Source organism: Mastomys coucha, unplaced genomic scaffold (genome assembly GCF_008632895.1).
Source record: "Mastomys coucha isolate ucsf_1 unplaced genomic scaffold, UCSF_Mcou_1 pScaffold14, whole genome shotgun sequence".
NCBI classification, from domain to species: domain Eukaryota; kingdom Metazoa; phylum Chordata; class Mammalia; order Rodentia; family Muridae; genus Mastomys; species Mastomys coucha.
The window spans coordinates 62,488,850-62,511,940 of NW_022196896.1; the positions used below are offsets into that span (position 1 = coordinate 62,488,850).

Here is a 23,091-nt window from a genome sequence, read left to right on the forward strand (position 1 = left end):
CTAGAGTGCTCCACAGACTGACATCATCACTGCCTAGAGTGCTCCACAGACTGACATCATCACTGACTGAAGTGCTCCATGGACTGACATCATCACTGCCTAGAGTGCTCCATGGACTGACATCATCACTGACTAGAGTGCTCCATGGACTGACATCATCACTGACTAGGTTGCTCCACTAGCCAGCTGCAGTGCTCCAGGATTGGTGTCAGCACTTCCTAGAGTGCTCCAGGGACTCAATACAATCTCCTTAATCCCAATAAACTTTGTCTAAGGTAGAAAAAAATTCTAAAACTGATGTGTAGCCTCAGTGACACCAAATAGCTAAAATCAACTTAACAAAGGCCAAAGTCTGAGAATAAAACAGGAAATGTTTGTTACTTGGGTTACACAGTGGCTCTTGGATATGACACAAAAGCAGAAATGGCAAAGCAAACGTGAAGTTGATGTGGAATTGACTTGACGTTAACAAGAACTCAGTCCACAGAACACTCTGAAAAGCTTGAAAAGACAATCCACTGAGTGGTAGGAAAATCTTTTCGTGTCTGACAGGGCTTTGTACCCAGAACATAGGCAACACGGTTCAGTTTTAAAGTAGGCTGAGATTTAAGTAGACACTTCTGCAGTGACATCATACATGTGACTGGTAAGCACACAGAGAGATTCCTTTACTGTCATCAGTTACTGGGAAATGGAAACAAAAATTATGGTGAGGTGGTCCTCTGTCATTAACACGATGAAGGTACCAGGAGTCCTTGATAGAGAAGCTGGAAGCCTTTCACAGTCCTGGTGGGCTTTGTGAGTTGGTTCCAGTACATTGGAAAACACTTCACCAGCTGCATACAAAGTTGCCACTTGACCAAGCACAACTACTAAAGTACACTTAGCAAAGAGAAATCAAATCACGGGTCCAAGGCACTTATTCCTGGATACACAAAGCTACTTCCGTAAGGGGTATCCCTAACTGGGAAGAGCTCAAGTGTGCAGCTGGAAGTGTGTGTGGTATATGTGCATGTGTGTTTAGGTCAGGCATCCTAGTATTACCAACACAAGCTCACAATACAAGCTCTCTCACTAAACTTAGAGCTAGGCTCATCAGCCAGGAAATCCACTGTACTGGGGTCCAGACTTCAACCCACTGATCCTCCTGTTTCTGCCTGCCATCCCACTGGGATTGCAGGGCTATCTGCAGCCATGCCAGGCTTTTCATGTAGGTGGTGGAGCTTTGAACTCAGGTCCTCATGTGACCACAGCAAGTGCCCTTACCCACCTAGCAGTTGAGAAGATAAACAGACTGTGGTACCTCCACACAATGGAATCCTGTTTAGCAACAGAATGAGTTGACACATGTATCAACTCCTATGAGACTCAAAATAACCGAGTGTTACTGACAGGAGCCAGTAACAACATGTTATTCCTTTTATGGAAACTTTAAAGAACAGACAGACACAAAGGCACAAGCAGCTGCTAGGCCTAGGAGTAACTACAGAGGGGTGGTAGGCACCACTGCTAATTTCTCTCAGGAAAGTGGAAGTGTTCCAAAGCAGACTATGCCTGTACAAGCCTGCTAACTTATTTAAAACACTTAATACCTGGAAATAGGTGATTTGTTCATTATGTGAATTACAGTTCAATAAATCATAACTCTTTAAGAACTGTGAGGGCTGAGGAGATGGCTCTATTTATAAAGTGCTTGCTGCTTGAGCTTGAAGACATGAGTTAAATACCCAGAACCCACAGCAAACGAACAAGCAAAAAACCTGCCAGGATCGATGGAGAGCATTATACCCACAGTTACAAGGGGAGGCAGAGATAGGCAGCTCTCTGTGGCTCATTGGCCAGCCCCAACTAGCAGAATTAGCAAGTTCCAGGTGAAGGTAGGAGACTGTCTTAGTCAGGGTTTCTATTCTTGCACAAACATCATGACCATGAAGCAAGTTGGGGAGGAAAGGGTTTATTTGGCTTACTTCCACATTGCTGTTGATCACCAGAGGAAGTCAGGACTGGAACTCAAGCAGGTCAGGAAGCAGGAACTGATGCAGAGGCCATGGAGGGATGTTCCTTACTGGCTTGCTACTCCTGGCTTGCTCAGCCTGCTCTCTTATAGAACCCAAGACTTCCAGCCCGGGGATGGCACCACCCACAAGGGGCCCTAGCCTCTTGATCACTAATTGAGAAAATGCCCCACAGCTGGATCTCATGGAGGCACTTCCCCAACTGAAGCTCCCTTCTCTGTGGTAACTCCAGTCTGTGTCATGTTGACACACAAAACCAGCCAGTACAGAGACCTTGTTTTAAAATACAAGGCGAAGAGGGCTGGTGAGGTGGCCTAGTGTATACACTGCTCCTGATACTGAATTTATGGATTATTCATGCATTGCTCACATATAGGGCTCTCTCTCTCTGTCGCCTTCCTTCATTCCTTCCTTCCTTCTTTCCTTCCTTCCTTCCTTCCTTCCTTCCTTCCTTCCTTCCTTCCTTCTCTCCTTTCTTCCAGTTGCTGGAAAAGAAAATGGTAGGAGCCCTTCCTAGAGAGTCTGCCTGAGTGTGATTTTTTGTTTCCTAAGAGAAACTTCCTGAGACTTTAAATAATCATGGGCACCTCTAATGTGGTGGACTCACACCAACTAAATTCTCACTCTTTCCTCTTTTAGCAAGGATAGAAAAAAAAATATTTTCAGTGTCCCACGAAGAAACACACAAAGAGACAAAGGATCCCTCAAGCAAACTTCCTCCCTATTATACACTGTTGGGTTACCCCCCGCCCCCCCCCCCCGTGACTAGCGGAGCCAGTGGACTTAAGGCGTCTGGCAATGAGGGTGTCCACAAGAGATTTGTCTTTTGAATATGCTGTGCTTAATCACCCAAATATTCCTCTTAATACCAGGCTATTATAAAGATTACGGTAGTCTCAAGTAACTAGAAGCTTCACCAAGGCAGAAGGTGGGTGGACTCTGCTGCAGGCTTAGCTGAGGAGTCCTCTACCTTCCCTTAAAAGCACTTGGGGTTTGAACTGCATCCGTGTCTGAGTGTGACAGGCCAGGAGGATGGCAGGCAGTCCAGGATGGCAAGGCTGGTCCTTGAGCTTCGACCAGTGACCAATCCTCAACAGGCAGGCAGGTGTGAAGTTGGCAAGGGTGCCACAAACCCAACAAACCCAAGAGTCACAGGAGCTAGAGTCACAGGGTGACCAGTCTCAAAGTCCCATTGCTTATGGGATCAGCACAGGGGCTTTGATGCCACCCCTCAGGAGCACAGCACTGCCAACCTGACTGGCTCCATTTTTTTTTCCCATTGTTCCCATGAGCATTAGCTTTGTGAAATCTGGTCTTGAAGCTTAGGGTTGGTTGATTCTTTAACATATCTAATTATCTTGGGGTTGGTTCATTAACTTATCAGAGCCTGCTAAGGCTTGGCTCATATTGAAGCTGCCTTGTGTGTGGCTCCTTATCTCACAAGCATTACATTATTCCAAGTCACACAGGATGGTTTTCAAGTTTCACACAATGGTTTCGCTTATGTTCTTAACATCCCTACAAACTCAGCTAGCATGTGCTGACTTCCCAAAGTCTCCAGTAATACTAAGTGACAAGATTTTTTGGTGACAGTGGCTTCAATGAGTCTCTGAGCAAGCCCTAACCCAAAGAATGAATCAATCTAGCTATCTCTTTAGCTTACCTTAAGGTGATCCTGAGAGAATGAGGGATGTCCCTTAGCCAGATAGTTAACCTAGCCCAACTGGAATGTTAAGTGACTACCAGATGAGAGATTGTATTCTATTGAGCAGGACTTTTTCTCTTAGCATACTTTCACTGATACTCATTACCATAATACATTCCCTCTTTAAGGGTAACCTTACAGTTTCTTAAAAGCCAGATCAGAGCCCACAGAATACTTTTGACATCTCTAGCCTCTGGCAAGGATGAGCCTGCCACGGTGTTCCTGGCTTCTAGTCAAAGGACAAGCTGGCTGCTTTCCTTTGGGGTCTTTCCCCACTAGATCAGTGGGTCACAACCTGTGGGTTGTGACCCCATTGGCAACCCTCTAATGTCCAAGAAATATTTACATTATGATTCATAACAGTATCCAAACTACAGTTATGAGGTAACAAGGGTATCCATAACTTTATGGTTGGGGTCACGACAACATGAGGAACTGTATTAAAGGGTTGCAGCATTTGGAAGGTTAAGAATCACTGCTCTAGACTGTCTTCACAATATTAAACTGTTTCATCATCCTCCCACCCCAAAGAGGTAACCCTAACTGCATTGTGGCATTGGGGTGATGATGACCAATCTGTCTTCTTTCAGCTGAATGGGGGTCCCAGATATGGCAGTCAGGGTACCCCTCCACTGGGTTTATCTAAAAGTCTCTGTCTTAGTCCAAGTTCCATTGCTGTGAAGAGACACCAGGACCATGGCAACTCTTAACTCTTATAAAGGAAAACATTTAATTAGTGGCTTGCTTACAGCTTCAAAGGCTTAGTCCACTGTCATCATAGCAGGGAGCCTAGTGGCAGGCAGCTATAGTGCTAGAGAAGTAGGTAAGCACTATATCTTGATCTGTAGGCTGAGACAGAGACTGGGCATGGCATGGCCTTTTGAAATCTCAAAGCCTGTCCCCAGGGATGCACTTCGTCCAACAAGGCCACACCTACTCCAACACCTACTCCACACCTCCTAATCCTTCTCAAATAATGCCATTCCCTGATGGCTAAGCATTCAACTATATGACCCTATAGGGGTTATCCTTATTCAAACCATTACAGATCCCAAAAATTCATCAGTGGTTCTGCTCGCATAACAGCCTGGTATAGGGAGGAAATGAAGTCCTTGACTGGTACCTGTAAAGAGATGTGAGGAAGGAGGAAAGGAAGCATTCATTATTAGCACAAGTCCTGAACCAGCAAGAGGAGAAGCTGGGACAGAGTAAGGTTTTTGTTTTTTGTTTTTTAATGTCTGAATCAAAGTCCATTAGTGTCTTTTGATGGGGTTAGATAGCATGCATCCATTGGCTACTCCAGTCTTCCCTTGGTTCCCAAGCCTGGCTAAACCCAGGATCTGCTTTCAGGCCCTTTGGTAGCTGTTGGAGTCATTAGAATCAGTGTGAGATCCTTTCCTGATGGCTTTCAGACAGGAAGGAAAAGGAAGCGGACAGCATTTAATTTTTAGGTTGAAACAAACAATTGGGGATCTGTCCCTCTCAGCTATGGGTAGGTGCAACAGTGAGCCAATGTATGAGGTTTTAAAATTGGGCATTGGCCATGTTTTTCCTACCAAGAAGAAAATTATTAGTGAGAAATAGTTGTCTAAATATCACCTTATCTGGATTTCAGTCTAATGTCTGGCAGGTGCAATCCCTTGGACATCAAAGAGACATACCTAAATCAGTTTAGACTCTGGTTATACTTTCCCACTAGGTATTTAAGACCATGCAAGTGGCTAAAATGATTGGTGTGTGTGTGTGTGTGTGTGTGTGTGTGTGTGTGTGTGTGTGTGTGTGTGTGAGTGTGTACGTGCTGCTAAAGTCAGTTGAAGATATGGTCCTCAGGGGCCTGTGGTTCCCTTAGTTTTCATTTTAGCTACTGTTCCATCTGTGTAAGGTCAGGCTAAGGGCCTTGTTTGACCATGGCTTCACTTGGAAGCTTTGAAGAATGTCCCTCTGTGTTGACACTATTTTTCATCAGCTGAGCAGCCCATAGAGTTCTCTGGGTGGCGTCTTCATACCTTCCTAACAGGAGAATGAGTGAGTCACCATAGTAACAGGACATTTCAAGAGATGCCTCACAGTCTGCAGGAACCCAGTTGGCCTCGGTGAGTGTCATTGTTAGGGTTTCTATTGCTGTGAAGAGACACCATGACCGCAGCTCTTATAAAGGAAAGGATTTAATTGGGGCTGGCTTACAGTTCAGAAGGTTGGTCCATTGTTATCAGAGCAGGAAGCATAGCAGCATGCCAACAGACACGGTGCTAGAGAGGTAACTGGGAGTCTACACCCAGATCAGCAGGCAATAAGAAGAAAGTGATACCGGGGCCTAGCTGGAGCATCTGAAACCTCAAAGCTCACTCCCCGTGGCACACTTCTTCCAACAAGGCCACATTACTCCAACAGAGCCACACCTCCTGATAGTGCCACTCCTTATGAGGGCCATTTTCATTCAAATCACCATAGTAGTCAAGAGGCAAACCGTTGTCCCATTTTTTAGCCTCTCTGACCATGTCCATATAGGCCTCCAAGTACAGGTATGTAACACGCAGAAGATCAACTTCTGCTACTTCTAATTGACGTAATACGTTTCAGCAAAATCCCAAACACTTAAAGAAACTTTGATCAGTTATACATTTTGGTTCTTTAAGTCGAACTTGTAACCATTAGGAAGAACAGAACAGTAACTCCATTGATTTAAGCAGAAGCTCCATATCGAGGACTTGAACTTCCATCTTAGAAATTTTAACTTCGTATATATGAAGACTCATTCTTTGTGTGACTGCACCGGGCCTTTGTAACTTGTTTAAAGGATTCAGCTTTCTTTTGCGTTTTGAAAAAAAAAATCCAGCCATCTGAATCTCCTTCCTTTTTTACTAAAAATCTTTTCATTCTTAGTCAGGTGTGGTGTTGGTGCACATCTTTAATCCTAGCATTTGGAAGATAGAAGACTAATCTCTATGAGTTCAAGGCCAGGCTGGTCTATGTAGAATGTTCCAGGATAGACTCAGCCACGGCTACATAGTGAGACTCAAAGCCTAATAAATAAATAAATAAATAAATAAATAAATAAATAAATAAATAAAATTCCATTCTTATATCTTTCTTGCATATTCTTCTACTTGCTGGTTTTCTTTTCTTTCTTTTTTAATTCTATGGGACATGGGAATATTCATAAATAAATTGACCATCTGTGGTGAGGTTTTTTATCCTGGAGGTGGGTGGGTGAGTAAGTATAAGGTCTCAATGATAAAAGAAAATCTGACTTATCCAGGTTCACCCAGTGAGGACTTATGGGCTTAATCACAGTGCTTAGGTGAGAAGTTACTGACACAGGCATGGATACCCCCAAAGCAAATATACCAAATAAGAATAGAGCCAACAGCCAGTATGGTTGATAGCTTCCTCATAGTTGTGTGTGGGGAGCCCTCCCCAGTCTTCACAGCCGTACACTCTGGCTCCTGAGGTTACATGCAATTAAGATAGCATTGCGTGCAGCTGGCTGGAAGGATGACTGGATACCCAGGTGAGACTGCCATGACCCTCCTTAACCCCACCTCTATGACGGAACAGCAATAAACCTAGCTGTGGTGATCTTTTATAAGCAGCCACAGCTGGTCTAACAAAGATGCTAGTTGTTTGGCTTAGAAAACAGTGCCATTCACCATCACCTTAATGCAGGAAAGCTGGATCCAAAATACATACATAGGATAATGTAATGCATTAATATTGCCTGTGCATATACCATTAAACTACGAAGCTTTGTAAGTTTACAGGTACGTCTTAAAACACAAGAAATCTTTATAACCTTATACAGTATGCATAGATTTATTTATTTATTTATTTGTTATTTGGTTTTGAATAACAGACAGACAGGAAAACATCAAATTGATGTTTACAACATTCAGCAGAACTCAGCTAAGAAGCCCTGTTAAGAGCATGATGCCAGAGTTATAATTGTTTTCAGGAGCTTGTGTTGGCCTCCTCTTCGTCCCTAGGCAAAGGCTGTTACTGGGGAAAGAATCCATGGAGGAAGCAAAAGGAAAGGAGGAGTGTCCGACGTCCAGAGCCGGAGAGATTGCTCTGGCCATGACACGTTCATGCCTAAGCACGTAGCTTCCGGGTCCACCACCGATATTGTTCGTGTTTACACGTTCATTTCTAGTTGCATATCGCTATTACAATGCATAGGGCTTCGTCTTTAGTTTTTATGTTCATGATGTATCTCATTACCTTGTGAACTCAGTTATTACTAGGAATGGTTTCCAGTTTTCTTGGAATTTTCCATGCAGAGAGAATTATGACCCCTGAACAAAGTTGTATTTTATGATTTTTCATTCCTATCTGTTTTTATTTCCTTTCCTTGCCTTATTGCATTAACTGGAAGATCCAATAGGATGGTGAATGGGAACTGGAAGAGTAGGCATTGTTGACCTGGCCCCAGGCTTAGGAGTAAAGCTCTAGTTTCTCACCGTAAAGTGTGATGTTACCTGTGGTTTGTCTCTAGGCGTTTTGTTTGTTTTTCATCAAGTTTAGGGTAAATTCCTATGTCCTGATTGTTATGATCATCGAGTCATATCAGGTGATGTGCCTTCTCCAGCCTATTGCTATGAAGGGTTACGTTAACTGAGTTTTAGATACCGAGGAGCCTCCTATATCTGAGGTAGACCCCACCCAGTTGTGGTGTATCATTCCTATCACACATTAGTGGATTTGACTTCTTATTATTTTATTGAGGACTTTTACATCCGTGTACAGGGAGGATAATGGTCTTTGGCTTTTTGTTTTGATCACACCTTTTTTTTGGATTTTTGTAATGCCGACCCCATTGGATGTTAGGTAGTGTTCCCTCTGCTTCTGTTTTCTGTAAGACACTGTAAAGAATTGTGTATCCTTTAGTCCTCAAATGTTGGCTAATCTTCATTGGCGAAGCTCTCGGGGCATGGTGCTGTTTTGCAATGCCCTTTTATATGTGATATTTACCTCTGAGTGGGTTGGTAGAGATATGCTATCTTTGTGCCTATTAAGGAGGAATTCAGCCACTTCATCGAAGCAATCAAATTTATGGGCACAGACATACCCATAATGCACCTCTGTTATCCTTTTTGTATCTATGATATCAGTGGTTTTGGCTCCTTGTTTTTAAAAGTATTTATTGTGCTGACTGAGTGTCCACATGTGTGTTGGCATTCACGTGCCACAGAGTGACTATGGAGGTCATAAGACAACTTTTAGGAACTGATTCTCTCCTACCATCTGGGTTCCTGGCATCAAACTCAGTTTGTCAGCCTTGACAGCAGGTGCCTTTCCCAACTGAGCCATCACACGGGCCCTGGTCCTTTGTCACAGGTTTTTATCCTTTATATCCACTTCTTTCAAAAACGATTTTCTAATTTCAATTGTGACCTCTGTTGAGACATGAAGGATCACAGAAAAGAGAACTACCCATTATTTCTTGGTGTTATATGTTCCTCTGCCTCCTCTAGCTCTTCACTTTAAAGAGTTCTCAGCTTCACAGCTTCACAGCTGCATTCAGTGGAGAGATAGGCAGAGGTATGGGTACTCCATCTCTACCTGGAGATGGACCTTTCGTGCAGAATTTTTTTCCCTATATTGGAGATTGAACGTAGACTCTCTTACAGATGTCAGGTATATTGGTTGGGTGTCTTTAGAGGATCTGAACTGACAGCATGCGTCTACATGATTAAAAAGGGATTTATCAGAATGGCTTACAGTCTGTGCTTGCGTTAGTCCAACAACGGCTGTCTCCTGGTAGGAAGGGCAAGAATCTAAAAGTTGTTCAGTTCACAAGGCTGGATGTCTCAGCTGGTCTTCAGCACTCATTAGCATCCCAAAGAAGTAGGTTCTAATGCCAGCAAAGTAACACCTTGCCCGGCAGCTGGATGAACATGCCCGTGAGAGTGAGGGCAAGTGGACAGAAAGCAAGAGCTTCCTTCCCCCAGGTCTTTTCATGTAGCCTGTCACCAGAAAGTGTAGGCCAGATGGAAGGTGGGTCTTCTGACCTCAAAGGATCGAATCAGAGTAATCCCTGAAAGGTATGGCCAAGTGCTTGAATTTAAGTTCACTCCAGATGTGGTCAACTTGACAATTAGGATTAGCTGTCACACTAGTTATTTTTTTTTTTTAATGATGTATGTTACTTTTCCATAGCTGTGACCAAGTGTCTGGAAGACTAAATGAAAAAGATAAGGACATTCACATCATGACAGGTTGGAGAAGAAGAAGTCGTTGCTCTCAGGAAGAACAGCGAAGACAGGGAGGGACCATGCCAGATGTGCCCTTCCAAGGCACATGGCCATGACCTACTTCCTTCCACAAGGCCCGACTTTGTACAGGTTCTACTGTCTCTCAATAGTTTTCTAAGATATTTAACTCATCATTCACCAAACCATTGATTAAGACGGTTCTCATGATCTTTTCTAAGCATACACACACACACACACACACACACCATACATAGTGCATGTGAATCACTATCCCTGAGGTACTTCTCAATCAACTATACAAGGCTATGATAAAGATAAAATCAGAGTAATTGGAGACAGCAGGTGGTCACTGTTGTGGGACACTATTTTGGAGGTGATGTAAACAAAGGCCTACTCATTCTGGATAGGGCACTAATGATAGGCCAAGATAATGATGCCACTGGAGTCCAACTTAACGACCCAGCGAACCTGTTAGGGTGTCTTTCAGGAGTATGAATGAAGGGTTACTTACAGGAGGAGGGGGTGACTCAAAGGCAGCTGCACCCCCGAACGACCACCCTTGGGTCAGGTTATCTCAAGAACACAATTGACGGTATAAATGAATGAGGACATGTGAGAAGAAGTGCCAGGTCTGAGGCTTGGGGAGGCCTGTGTGGCAACAAGGAAGGCTAGGGGAGCAAGGCTGCAGGCCTTGAGTAGAGAAGCTATTAGGTTCCAGTGGAAAGCACTGCTTGCTGGGTGGCAGCTAGCGTGTGGGTGGGCAAGAAGGCCTTGTGTTTGGCCTCCACTGGCTGGTAGTGGCCTCCTTGATCAGATGAGGAGACATCATGAGGTAAAGAAGGAATCCTCATAGGCACTTGGTCCTTACTCTGGGGAGGAGATGAGTGTTGGATCTTTGGTCCTGCCTGCCATATGAAGGTGTTTTGTTTTGTTTTGTTTGTGTTTATTGATGTGGCTTACTTGCCTCACAATTCCACGTCACAGTTCATTATCGCAGGAAGCCAGGCAGGAACACACACAGGAGAGGAGGAGTCAGGAACTATGGAGGAAAGCCGCTTGGTGGCTTATTCCTTCTGGCTTGTGCTCAGTTAATTGTGTTACACAGCCCAGACCCAACAACCTAGCGATGCTGTTTCTAGTGAGCTGGACTTTCTTAAATCAGTTAGCAACAAGGCAGCGCTCCATAGACATAGCCACAGGGCGATCTGAGGGAGGCAATCTGTAATCCCTCTTCCCAAGTGACTGGAGAATGTGTCGAGTTTACTATAATAACTAATCAGCAGAAATGGAATGACAATGAAATTAGCATACTAAGAACAATAACCTGCATGTGAACGTATGTGTGCGCCTCTGTGTGTGTGTATGTGTGTGGGCATCCATACTTCCCATATGAGGAAAACACTAACTGAGCTATGACTCCAGCTCCAGCAACAGCTTTTAGATCCTAGCAGAGCGAGACCAGAGAAGGCAGCTAGGTGGGTAGACAAGCTCCAGGGACTGTGCTCTCTCAGATGGAGTGGAGTATGGAAACTGTATTTGCAGTCCTTTCTAGGCTGGGGAATGAGCGGACCATACTGACTCAAACCCAACAGGAAAAAGGTACAAAATGCCTTGTGTGTGCTTTGGCTCATTAACCTTGGGGATCAGAGGCTCCAGTCTGGAGTGGTACTGCTTTTTGGCATCCTCGGTGAGTGTGCACAGTAACGCTGAAGGAGGTTCCCGCTCAGCAGGGCCCATTTGGCCTTTGGGTTGCCTGGCAGCAGCCAGGCAGCTTTTATCCCTTTCTGGGAACTGCCCGCTGAAGAGGAATGTGGGGGCATGGGGACGTCCCAGTGCCTCTGAGAAGAATTGCCGTCCACTGCTCTTATTCTGCGTAGGGAGGCTTGCCACACTGTTCCTTCCATAATTATCGAAGCTTCTCCTCTTGTGTGACGTTTCCTCCCCAGATCAGAGGAGGTAAACAATATTCTTCCTCTTCGATGAGCTGAGAGTAGAGCAGGGTCCCAGGGAGAGCTGAGTGGGTAAGAAGAAGGGGCGGGCACTTCCGAAGGGAGATGGGCGTGGCCAGGTGGAGCAGAAAGGATTGGGGCAGGGGTGGAGTCCAGTCAGCTGAAGAGAGCATGTCCTGGATACTTCAGGATGCTCTTCAGAAATGGGGACCGGGAAGAGGTTCTATGGCCTTGTTTCCTGCCTTGGCCAAAGATTGTGTGTGCATAGCGGATGTCTGTGAATGCGGAGGTCGGAGGTCAACCTTAGTGGGTGTCTGTGAATGCCGAGGTCAGAGGTCAACCTTAGCTGTTGTGCCTCAGATACCTTCAGAGCTCACCAAGTGAGCTGAACTGGCTGTTGCTGGCCAATGAGTCTCAGGCATTTGCTTTCTGAGGCAACTCAGTGCTGGAATTACAGGTACATGCCAGTGTAACACTACACAGCTTTCTCTTTGTTTGTTTGTTTGTTTGATTAGTTTTTTGGTCATGGGGACTTGGGGACTGGTCAGGTTTGGCCTAGGGACTATTTGGAGGTGTGGCCTTTTGGGAGGTGTGTCACTGTGGGCATGGGCTTTAAGACCTTCAGCCTAGCTGCCTGGAAATCAGTCTTCCACTAGCAGCCTTCAGATGAAGATATAGAACTCTCAGCTCCTCCTGTACCATGCCTGCCTGGATGCTGCCATGCTCCCACCTTGATGATAATGGATTGGACCTCTGAACCTGTAAGTCAGCCCCAATGAAGTGTTGTCCTTATAAGAGTTGCCTTGGTCATGGTGTCTGTTCACTGCAATGGAAACCCTCACGAAGACGGAAGTTGGTAACAGGGCCTGGGGTATTGCTGTGATAGGCCTGGCCATGCTTTTGTTTAGAAGAATGTGGATTTTGGGGACTTTGCATTTGGAAAGCTGTGGAATGTTCTAAATGGAGTTTAATGGGTGATCCTAGCAAGAATACGGGACTTTGTTACTGAAAGTGATTTGAATTGTGTGGACCTAGCCCGAGGTTTTGGTGAAGAATTTCAGAATGTGGTCTAGAGGATGTTTTTGTGGTATTTTGGTGAAGAATGTGGCTACTTTTTGCCCTTGTCAGAAAAGTCTACCTGAGTCTAAGGTAAAGGAATTTATATTAATTCCATTGACAAAAGAAGTCTCAAAAAAGCCCAGCAGAGACTTTGTTCTCTGGTTAAGTCTCATGAAGACCATTTTGAACAAGCACAGCAAGCTTAGAAAGGAAACATATAAAATATATTAAAGGGGCACCAGGAAGTTCAATGGAACTGAATCCTATATTCTAGGATTTGGGGGCAAGATCCCATCTAGCTAAGTTTAGATGCAGGCATGGTGGAACACATCTTTAATCCCAGGAGACAAAGCCAAAGAGACCCCTGAGTTCAAGGCCAGCCTAGGGCAGAGCAGGTTCTAGGTGAAGAAAAGCTTAAATTCAGGCTTGGTGGACCACACCTTTTATCCCAGCATGGAGGTGCAGAGTTTGGAATTTGCCCACCTGTCTTGATTCAGGGATTACCGTTAAGTGATTGGATGGATCTCAGAAGAGATTTGAATTTTGAACTTTTAACATTGATAAGACTGTTATAGACTATGGGAATTTTGGAAGTTGGACTAAATGTAACTTTTTATTATGTTATGGCTTGATATGGCCCCATGGACTCATGTGTTTGAATAAGCCTATGGGGGCCAGGAAGTGAATGTCATGGTTTGAATATGCTTGGTCCAGGGAGTGGCACTATTAGGAGGTGTGGCCTTTTTGGAGGTGTGTCACTGTGGGCATGGGCTTTAAGACCTCCATCCTAGCTTCCTGGAAGTCAGTCTTCCACTAGCAGCCTTCAGATGAAGATGTAGAACTCTCAGCTCCTCCTGCACCATGCCTGCCTGGATGCTGCCATGCTCCCACCTTGATGATAATGGATTGGACCTCTGAACCTGTAAGTCAGCCCCAATTAAGTGTTGTCTTTTATAAGAGTTGCCTTGGCCATAGTGTCTGTTCACAGCAGTAAATTCCTAATTAAGATGGGGACTAAACTCAAATCCTCATTTTTTGCACATCAAATGCTTCACCCACCCACTAAATCATCTCCCAGCCTACAGAGACTTTTCTAAACCTCAGTGTCTTATATCTGGAGGAAACAAAAGGAAAACCCCATTCATGAATACACACACATATACACACACACATGCACACACACATGCACACGCACACACACACGCACACACACACACACACACACGCATGCACACACACACACACACACACACACACACACATTTTGTGGCATTTTCCAACATTTCCTGAGACCTATCTGTTTGTGTACTATATTCCCTGAATCCTGGATTGAGGGAAAGACTCATGCCAACATTCTAGGACACTGAGCCCCGCTCTCCCAGATCCCGGAAAAAAAGACCTTTGGAACCCTGTGAATAAAATTTCTCACACCTGCCACCAGGACAAATGAAACAGAGCTGTCTTGTTTCTGGCTATGAGGCTCACTCTTCTCCCCATTCTCAGTCGAACCTCAAAGAACAAGAGGCCAGCCCTGGGAGCCGCCTGGCTGTGATATCGCATCAGACTCCGTTAACCCCATCGGCAGTGTTAGCTCTGGGAGAGTCCAAGCCTGTCTAGCTTCAATTTTGATGCAAGCAAGAAGCTAGAAGGATCTGTCACTGCTTCCCATCCGCAGGGAAGTTTAGGTGGTACAGGTAGTGGGGCTCTGCTTTTTGGAGAACCAGTGGGTGCCTGTTTCAGTCAGTTTACCTTGCTAGTAAAGAGAACTAGCCCTTTCTCTGCAAGGTTAAAACATCTCCATGGCTCACTTGGTTAAAGTAGTTGCCAAACCAGGATGAGAGAGTAAGCTTGATTCCCAGCACACATTTCAAAAAAAAAAAAAAAAAAAAGGCAGACTTAGAAGTTAGGCATGGTATGCATGCCTGTGATTCCAGGGAAGGGGAGACTGGAGGATAACTGTTTGAAGGCCAACCAGTCTAGACAAATCGGCAAGTTCCAAGTTCAGTAAGAGACTGGTTTTCAGAAGGTAAAATGGGGCTGGGGAGATGGTTCAGCAGATAAGAGCTTTCCTGAGCGAGTGAGCACGAGGCCCTGAGTTCAGATCCCAGGCTCATGTAAAAGCCCGGTGTGGCCACGTGTGTCTATAATTGCTGTTAGTGGTGGAGTGTGAAGAATAAAGGGGAAATCCTAGCCAGCCATCCTCCCCAGGATCCAGCTACATCCAGGTTCCGAGAGAGACCCTGTCTGAAAAGGATGGAGAGCTGGGAGCAGGGTATCTGATGTTCCTCTCTGCCTCTGCACTCCCAAGCGTGGGCATATGTATACACTACACACGCAGAGTAAAGTGAAAGATCTCCGAGCCTCATCTTTCTATCTGTAAGATGCAGACACAGCGGGTTTCTCAGTGAGTTCTCATGGGTGCAACCAAAACCACCGTTGTCATTATCCCGCTTTACAAACAGAGTGAAAAGTGGCCACTTTTTACTTAGTTTCAAAGGGTAGAACTACCTGGAACATGAATATAATTTCAATTTAGTCTTCCGTATTTCAGTCCACCCCTTGTGATCAGGAAAAGTGAACCCCACGTGACTGGACAAAAGACAGATGTAGTGTAGCTCGGGCGAGGGTGGGCATTGGTGGTGAGGCGTCTACTGGTGACACTGTCTTGAGCGTTCCTCAACCCCACAGCAAGGCTTTTTGACATTTGCGACCCTGGTGGTGCCCTCTGGTGGCGACAGACTTCCTGGCGCTTTCCCTGAGGGGTGAGAGTCTGGAAGAAGCTGCAGTGAAATGCGTGCTCCAACTTCATAGAGGATGCCAAGGCCTCTGTCCTGCCTTCCTGGCACCTCTCACCAGGAAGCAGTTTCGTTCTGTTTGTTCTCCTTTTACAAATCAGCAAGTGCGTTACTGTTCGGGCAGCAAATTGCCTGCCTGTCCGAGATCTGCAAGCTAGAGGTTCGAGTTGCTGCATTTCTGTCTCTGCCTCATTCTCTTCTCTCTTGTTTTCTGCAGACCAGTCTTGAGACAGCAGTGCAAACAATCTGTCCTCTGGTTTTCTCCTCAAGTGTGTGTGGGGGTGGGGGATGGGAGGCAGGGAGCCCTAATGGGCATCGGTTAGCACACAGCTGATCTGTTAGCTGTCTAGTGCTTCTGGTGCGACAGCCCTCCCCATGGTTCTAGCAAGTGGCCTTGCGGTCACTTGCTCTGACCATAGGGATTAGATAAGTCTCTTAATTCCCCTTTGCCTTTTCTTTCTTACATGGCAAATAAGAATTTCCTTAAAGGACGCTAGGTGGAGGGCTCTGGTTGGCTGGCATGTGGGAATGTGATTGTTTTTATTATTAAGCTAAACTTTCTGAGGAGCATAGGCACAGACAGGGGCTGGGGAGGTGGCTCAGCTGGTAAAGTGCCTGCCATGCAAGCATGAAGATCTGAGTTCAGATTCCCAGCATCCTTAAAAGGCCAGGTGTGGCTGCATATGTGGCTGTTACCTGGGCATGTGCGAGAGGCAGATGGTAGGCAGACACAGGTAGTGCAGAGATAGGCGGATCCAGGTAACTCATTGGCCAGCCACCCCTAGCTAAATCTAAGAGCTTCACATTCAGTGAGTGACTTAATAAGGTTTTTAATTCTTTATTCCTTGAATAGCTGGTAGAAAAAACTGCTAGAAGTTTCCTTGGCAGAAAATGATATTTTTATGATTTGTTTCATGGTTCTAGGAATTGAACCACTTGGTACATGCTAAGATAGCATGATTACACATTTACATGGATCTATTGGAATTTTGAAAAGGGGTTTTGATGTGTAACCCAGATTAGCCTCAAATTCCTCCTATCTCGGCCTCTCAAATGCGCTAAAGCATTTACTATTGGATTAATTCTTGCAGTGGTTGAGTCACCTTGAAGGACTTCTTTAAAGTCGAGAGGTGTGGAGTGTTTTTGCCACCATCAATTGAAAGATCGTTTTTCCCCTAGTAAATTCCTTTGGTACCAACAGTTTGTAAAGCTGCATTGCTTAACTTTGGGTCATTATGTGGTTCCTCTGCTCTACGTGGTATCCTTACACCATGTCATGCTGCTTCAATTACTGTAGCTCTCCTTGAAAACCCCAAGCCTGGCGGTGTGGCACCCTAAATTTACGCTTCCTTTCTGAGATTGTTTTAGCTAGTCTAAGACATTTGTATTTCCATATAAACTTTAGAGCCTGCCTAAAATTCCTGCAAAACCTGCTGGAATTCTGATCGGTATCCTTTAGATGTACACATCACCTCAGAGGAACTGGTGTCTTTTCATATTAATTGTTACAGGCACTGATCTTAGTCCGGAGGACACCCGCTGAGATGGCCAGCTTCCGTATCTCATAATAATTCATTGGACCAGGAACGGGTAGATCATGATAAAAAATATACATGCAGATAAAATAAAATTTAAAAATCCTTTTTTTTAATGAGAGAAAGTAAACAAAAGCAAACTACTATTGGCTTGGTTGCTCTCTCTTGGATGTTGGCTGTCTGCGTTGTTACCCATAGGCCTGCGATTTTCCTTCTGTTGTTTAGACGACTTCCCACTCACCTGTTACTATCTTGAAAAAGAGTCTTAACTTATATGAAGACTCTCTTTCTAGTATTTCAGGCACAGGCCACTCCCCAAAGGAATGGTTCATCTGCACACCGGGCAACCTTCATTTGCCATATTGTTAAGTCATCCTGTTCAGGATATGATCTACTTTTTATTGGGATTCCTTTTCTCATCCACAGGTTAGTGGAAGGTGTTTCTTGATGTCTAAGAATATGGGGTTGGGCTAGGCAGATGGCTCAGTGGGTGGGGTGTGTTCAGCGCAAGCATGAGGGTCTGCGGTCAGATCCCCTGAACGTACAAGTCAGGGTTGGTGGCATACTCCTGTAATCCCAGTGCTGGCAGGAGAGAAGCAGATCCTAGGGACTTTGGGGCCAATGAATCTAACCAAAACACTGATTCTGTGTCAAAAAAAAAAAAGATAGAAAGCAAAAGAGAAAAACACCCAGTGACAACTTCTGGTCTCTAGAAGAGTCTGTATAAATGCACATGTACATACCTACCCGTTCTCTCTCTCTCATCTCTCTCTCTCTCTCTCTCTCTCTCTCTCTCTCTCTCTCTCTCTCTCTCGCGCGCGCGCGCGCGCGCGCGCGCGCGCACACACACACACACACACACACACACACAAACAGGGATGGTCCCTTTTATTTATTGATTATATTGGATCGAAGTCATTGCTAGCTGAGCTAATAGTGAAGCACCAACTGGCAGCCCAAACACAGAAGTCTGAGTTTGAGGTGCCATTCGGGGAGGGTTTCTGATTTATAGATAGTGCCATCCCATTGTATCCTTGTGGGACTTCTAGCCTGTGCACGAACATCCTTGGCCTTCTCTTTTCCTATAGAGACGCCAAGCCAAACTCATTGGGCCCAACCTGCTGAGGTCATAAAACCTTTATTACTTCACTAAAGGTCCTGCCTTCGAATACATGTTCATGGAGTTAAGGTTTCAACACAGAAACCATGCATAGGTGGACACAGTGCGCTTCAAAAAGTAGTCTGACCAGCTGTAACAAACAAAAACACGTGGCTTAGTGTGTCCAATAAAACTTTATTCATGAAAAGTTGTCAGGTTGGATTTAACTCAGGAGCTGTCAACTGCTTGTTTAGATATCTAAAGATGTTCGACTTGTGCGGCTGGATTTATTTGGAATAATTTTTTCCACCGCTTTCTGACTAACTGATGTGAAGTCTCCTCTATGAACAGGGGAGAGAGCTGTGATGCTCGTGCACGCGGGTGCTGAAGGGGTCTCAGGTGGAGCTGTGGTGCTCGTGCACGCGGGTGCTCGTTCACGCGGCGGTCCCTGAGCTGAAGGGGTCTCAGGTGGACCTGTGGGGCTCGTGCATGTGGGTGCTCGTTCACACGGCGGTCCCTGAGCTGAAGGGTCTCAGGTGGAGCTGTGGTACTCGTGCATGTGGGTGCTCGTGCACGCGGCGGTCCCTGAGCTGAAGGGTCTCAGGTGCAGCTGTGGTGCTCGTGCATGCGGGTGCTCATTCATGCAGTTGTCCCTGGCCTGAAGGCAGATGTGCGTTTCACTGCCATATTGTTAGTGTAATAAGACAAGAGGAGGGATGATGAGCCTGCTGGGCAGATAAAGACCCTTGCCACCAAGGCTGACAACTTGAGTTTAAGCACCAGAACCCTGACTTAAGGTGTCCTCTGACTTCTATTCGCTTGCTGTCCACAGCCCCCGCCCCCCTGTTCTCACATCAGACATTCATAACAAAATAAAGTTTCAAGGTGTCTTTTAAAATAAAGAAAAGGGGGAAAGATCTAACCGTTGCTGTGCACCCCTTGCAGGCCATTTTACACCTACTAGTTTGTTTGTTTATTACGGTTTTTCAGGACAAAGTTTTTCTGTGTAATCCTGACTAACAGTATTGGAACTTGCTCTGTAGACCAGGTTGGCCTCAAACACAGGGATGCACCAGCCTCTGCCTCCTGAGTGCTGAGATGAAAGGTGTGGGCCACCACCTCTGGCATCACCTACTAGGTCCCTTGACTTGTCTCCTCCTCTCAGTTTACAGGGAAGGCTCAGGCCAGCTGCACACTTACCACAGGCACAGAGCTGGCTGGTTCCTTTGGTTCTGGTCACTAGACTTACCTAGGCAGTGTTCTATGCTGTGAAGACACCATGACCAAGGCAACTCTTATAAAAGAAAACATTTAACTGGGACTGGCTGGCAGTCCATTGTCATCATGGTAGGAAACATGGCACCGTACAGATAGATACGAGCTGTGAACTCTACACCTGGATCCACGGGCAGCAGCAAGTGAGAGACTCCAGTCTGGAAGGGGCTTTTTTTTTTTTTTTTTTTTTTTTTTTTTTTTTTTTTTTTTTTTTTTTTTTTTTTTTTTTTTTTTTTTTTTTTTTTTTTTTTTTTTTTTTGATGCTTTTGTATTAGTTTGTTTATTTATTTAGATACATCATCTTAGGATGCACCTTAGGATGACTAGAAACTTGCCCCTTTGTCAAAGCCCCCCAAGTGCTGGGACTATGGATGTACAAACATCATGTTTAATAGATGAACTTAACAAGAACCTCCCCTTAGATTTCCATATTTGTAAATTTAGCATCTGACAAGCATGTGAGGATCTAGTCCATAAATAATGACTATAATAACAACTCACTAATGACTACATTCATTATGAATTAAGGATGGTTACTGGTTTTTATCAATATTTCCTAAGTTCTTCTATGCTCAAATTGTTTTCAAAATTAAGTCAGTTTTGGAGATGAGAATATATTTTTGGTCAATTAGGTGATTAATATCTAATGCATTTGTTTGTTTGTTTTATTTTCTTTATTTACATGTAAATTTCTCCTTTCCCAGTTTCCCCTCCAAAAAACAAACAAACAAACAAACAAAAACAACAAGAACAAGCCCCTGTTGCCTCCCCCTTCCCCATGCCTGCTACCCCACCCTCTCCCACTTCTTGGCACTGGCATTCCCCTACACTGGGGCACAGAATCTTCACAGGGCCAAGATCCTCTCCTATTGATGATCGAATTTGCAATCCTCTACTATACACGTGCTGCCAGAACAAACAGACCCACCATGTGCAGTCCTTGATTGGTGGTTGAGACCCTGGGAGCTCTGAGGGTTCTAGTTAGTTCATATTGTTGTTCGTCCTAAGGGGCTGCAAACCCCTCAGCTCCATAGGTCCTTTCTCTAACTCCTTCATTTGGGGACCGTGTGCTCAGTTCAGTGGATGGCTGTGAGCCTCTACATCTGTATCAGTCAGGTACTGTCAGAGCCTCTCAGGAGATAGCTATATTTAGGCTGGCTTGTCCTTCCTTCAGTCTCTGCTCCATAGTTAATCTCTGCAACTCCTTCTGTGGGTATTTAGTTCCCCCTTTTAAGAAGGAATGAAATGTCCACCTTTTGGTCTTCCTTCTTCTTGAGTTCCTTGTGGTTTGTGGGTTGTTCTTCCTGTATTCCAAACTTCTGGGCTAATAACCACTTATCAGAGAGTGCATACCATGTGTGTTCTTTTGTGATTGGGTTACCTCACTCAGGATGATATCCTCCAGATCCATCCATTTCCCTAAGAATTTCATAAATTTATTGTTTTTAATAGCTGAGTAGTACTCCATTGTATAGATGTACCACAATTTCTATATCCACTCCTCTGTTGAGGGACATCTGGGTTGTTTCCAGGTTTTGGCTATTATAAATAAGGCTGCTATGAACATGGTGGAGCATGGGTCCTTATTACATGTTGGAGTGACCTGGCCTGCAGGTCACATTATTCGGGGGAACGAGGAGGGTCACAACCTGTGAATAAAGAATGGGCGAGAGAGACGACAGGACTCAAGGAAGCATTGCTTGTCAAGAGCCGTTTACTTGGTTGAGGAGAGCATTTTTAAAGCAAAAATCTTGGAGGGAGGGGGAGAGGGAGGAGGGAGATGGAAGGTTACAAAATCTTCTGGGGTTGAGCTCTGGGGTGACAGGTGGGGAGGGGGTGGATGACAGGTGGAGAGGGGGTGGATTTCCGGTACTGAGGTGTGTACTGATAGTCAGGCCAGAGGCTGATGGCATATGGCTTTTAACTCTCTCTTGCTATTGAGGGGCTGAGAGCTGATGGCTTCTGGGAATGAACTCCCACTGAAAGCAGCAGGGGAATTAGAAAAGGAACTTAGTTACTTAGGCTCCTTACTGTTTGACTCAGGCTCTTTGTTGACCAGGAAAGAGACTTGGAGTTTCTTTTTGTTTTTTTTTTGAGACAGGGTTTCTCTATAGCCCTGGCTGTCCTGGAACTCACTCTGTAGACCAGGCTGGCCTTGAACTCAGAAATCTGCCTGCCTCTGCCTCCCAAGTGCTGGGATTAAAGGCTTGTGCAACCACCGCCTGGTGGAGTTTCTTAACTACTCTTTATGAGCCAGAGAGAAAAGAAAGGAAGGAGAGAGAAAGAAGGAGAGAAAGGGGGAGAGAGAGGGGGAGGGAGAGGGAGAGGGAGAGAAAGGAAGGAAGGAAGAAACAAAGTAAGTTAGGCACACACACATACACATGCATACCGGATAAAGCAGAAAAGGGTTACACTCCACCTTATTGTTGTTCTTAGTTTGTATACCTTTTCAGGGTAATTAATCACACAGTTTTAAAATAATTTTTACATTCCATAAGGTCATAGCAAGTTTAAGGCAATAGTTCATGTCATAAGTTGATAAAGTTTACGGAGTTTCAGCAGAATTGTTTACATACCTTTCCATTAAGACTAGTGCCTGACTAAACATTTATAATGTATATTATGGCTCCACAAATTCATTATAAGTTTAAAGCAATAGTTTTTATATCACAGGTTAGCACAGCCTTGTCAAGAATCAAAACATCTATCGGCCTTGTGTCTTATTATTTTGAAGTCTTGTATAGATAGATTAGTCCATCATTTATTTTCTGTCCGTACACCTACAATAAATTGTCTATTCCCAGTTTATGACCTTTAGTTATCAGATAGTGGCCACGTTTCTAACCTTGAAGGAATGTTTTCCTTGATCATAAATTTGTTCCAAGCCTGTTTTCTTTTCCTAGTGCAATTAGCTTGTGACATATGAAGGTTTAGAGAGCTCTATTTTCAGCTTTTATTCTAAAGGGAACTTGAGATGATTTGTATCAGTTTAGGAGTTCTATAAAATCATTATCAGGAATTATAAAATCATCCATTCCTCTACATAGCATTACTACATAAAAGTACATCGTCATATTGATCTGCAGGAAATCTGCCCATAGGGTGGGCTAATGCCCAGGAATCATTAGGCTATGAAATAGTGGCAGGAAACGCAGATCAACAGGGGAAGCAATCCTGGGATGAAGTCTCTGAGGACCTTGTATCTCAGAGCTCACCCATTACAGTCATACAAAATGGTGGGCCACCTCCAGAAAACTCACTTGCTTCCATAGCCTTTCCTAGATGGCTTCTGACAATATTGAGTGTCAACTTGGCAGGATCCAGAATGACTAAAGAGACAGGCATTAAAGGGGATGCCGATGAGGCTGTTTCTAGATTAACTGAAGTGGGAAAGGCCACCCTAACTGTGGACAGCACCATTCCACAGTTGGAGCCTCAGACTGAATT

At 44.8% G+C, this 23,091-nt stretch overlaps 1 protein-coding gene and 1 long non-coding RNA gene across 5 annotated transcripts in view; one reads left to right on the forward strand and one right to left on the reverse strand.

The window, feature by feature from the left end:
* Positions 1-3,707, reverse strand: part of LOC116088287 — a 6,563-nt gene extending 2,856 nt beyond the window's left edge. The window contains exon 1 of the long non-coding RNA XR_004117852.1: positions 3,679-3,707. This is a non-coding gene — a long non-coding RNA (uncharacterized LOC116088287). The remainder of the gene's footprint in view (positions 1-3,678) is intronic.
* Arhgef4 (Rho guanine nucleotide exchange factor 4) overlaps positions 1-23,091 on the forward strand; it is a 134,030-nt gene that overhangs the window by 9,027 nt on the left and 101,912 nt on the right. Inside the window, exon 1 of one of the 4 annotated variants that reach the window (XM_031367132.1) lies at positions 12,604-12,642. The exons of the other annotated variants lie outside the window; for them this stretch is intronic. Coding sequence (XP_031222992.1) covers positions 12,616-12,642 — 27 coding nt within the window. The 5' untranslated portion in view covers positions 12,604-12,615. Of the gene's footprint in view, positions 1-12,603; positions 12,643-23,091 lie in introns of those variants that run through there. 4 annotated transcript variants of the gene reach the window in all.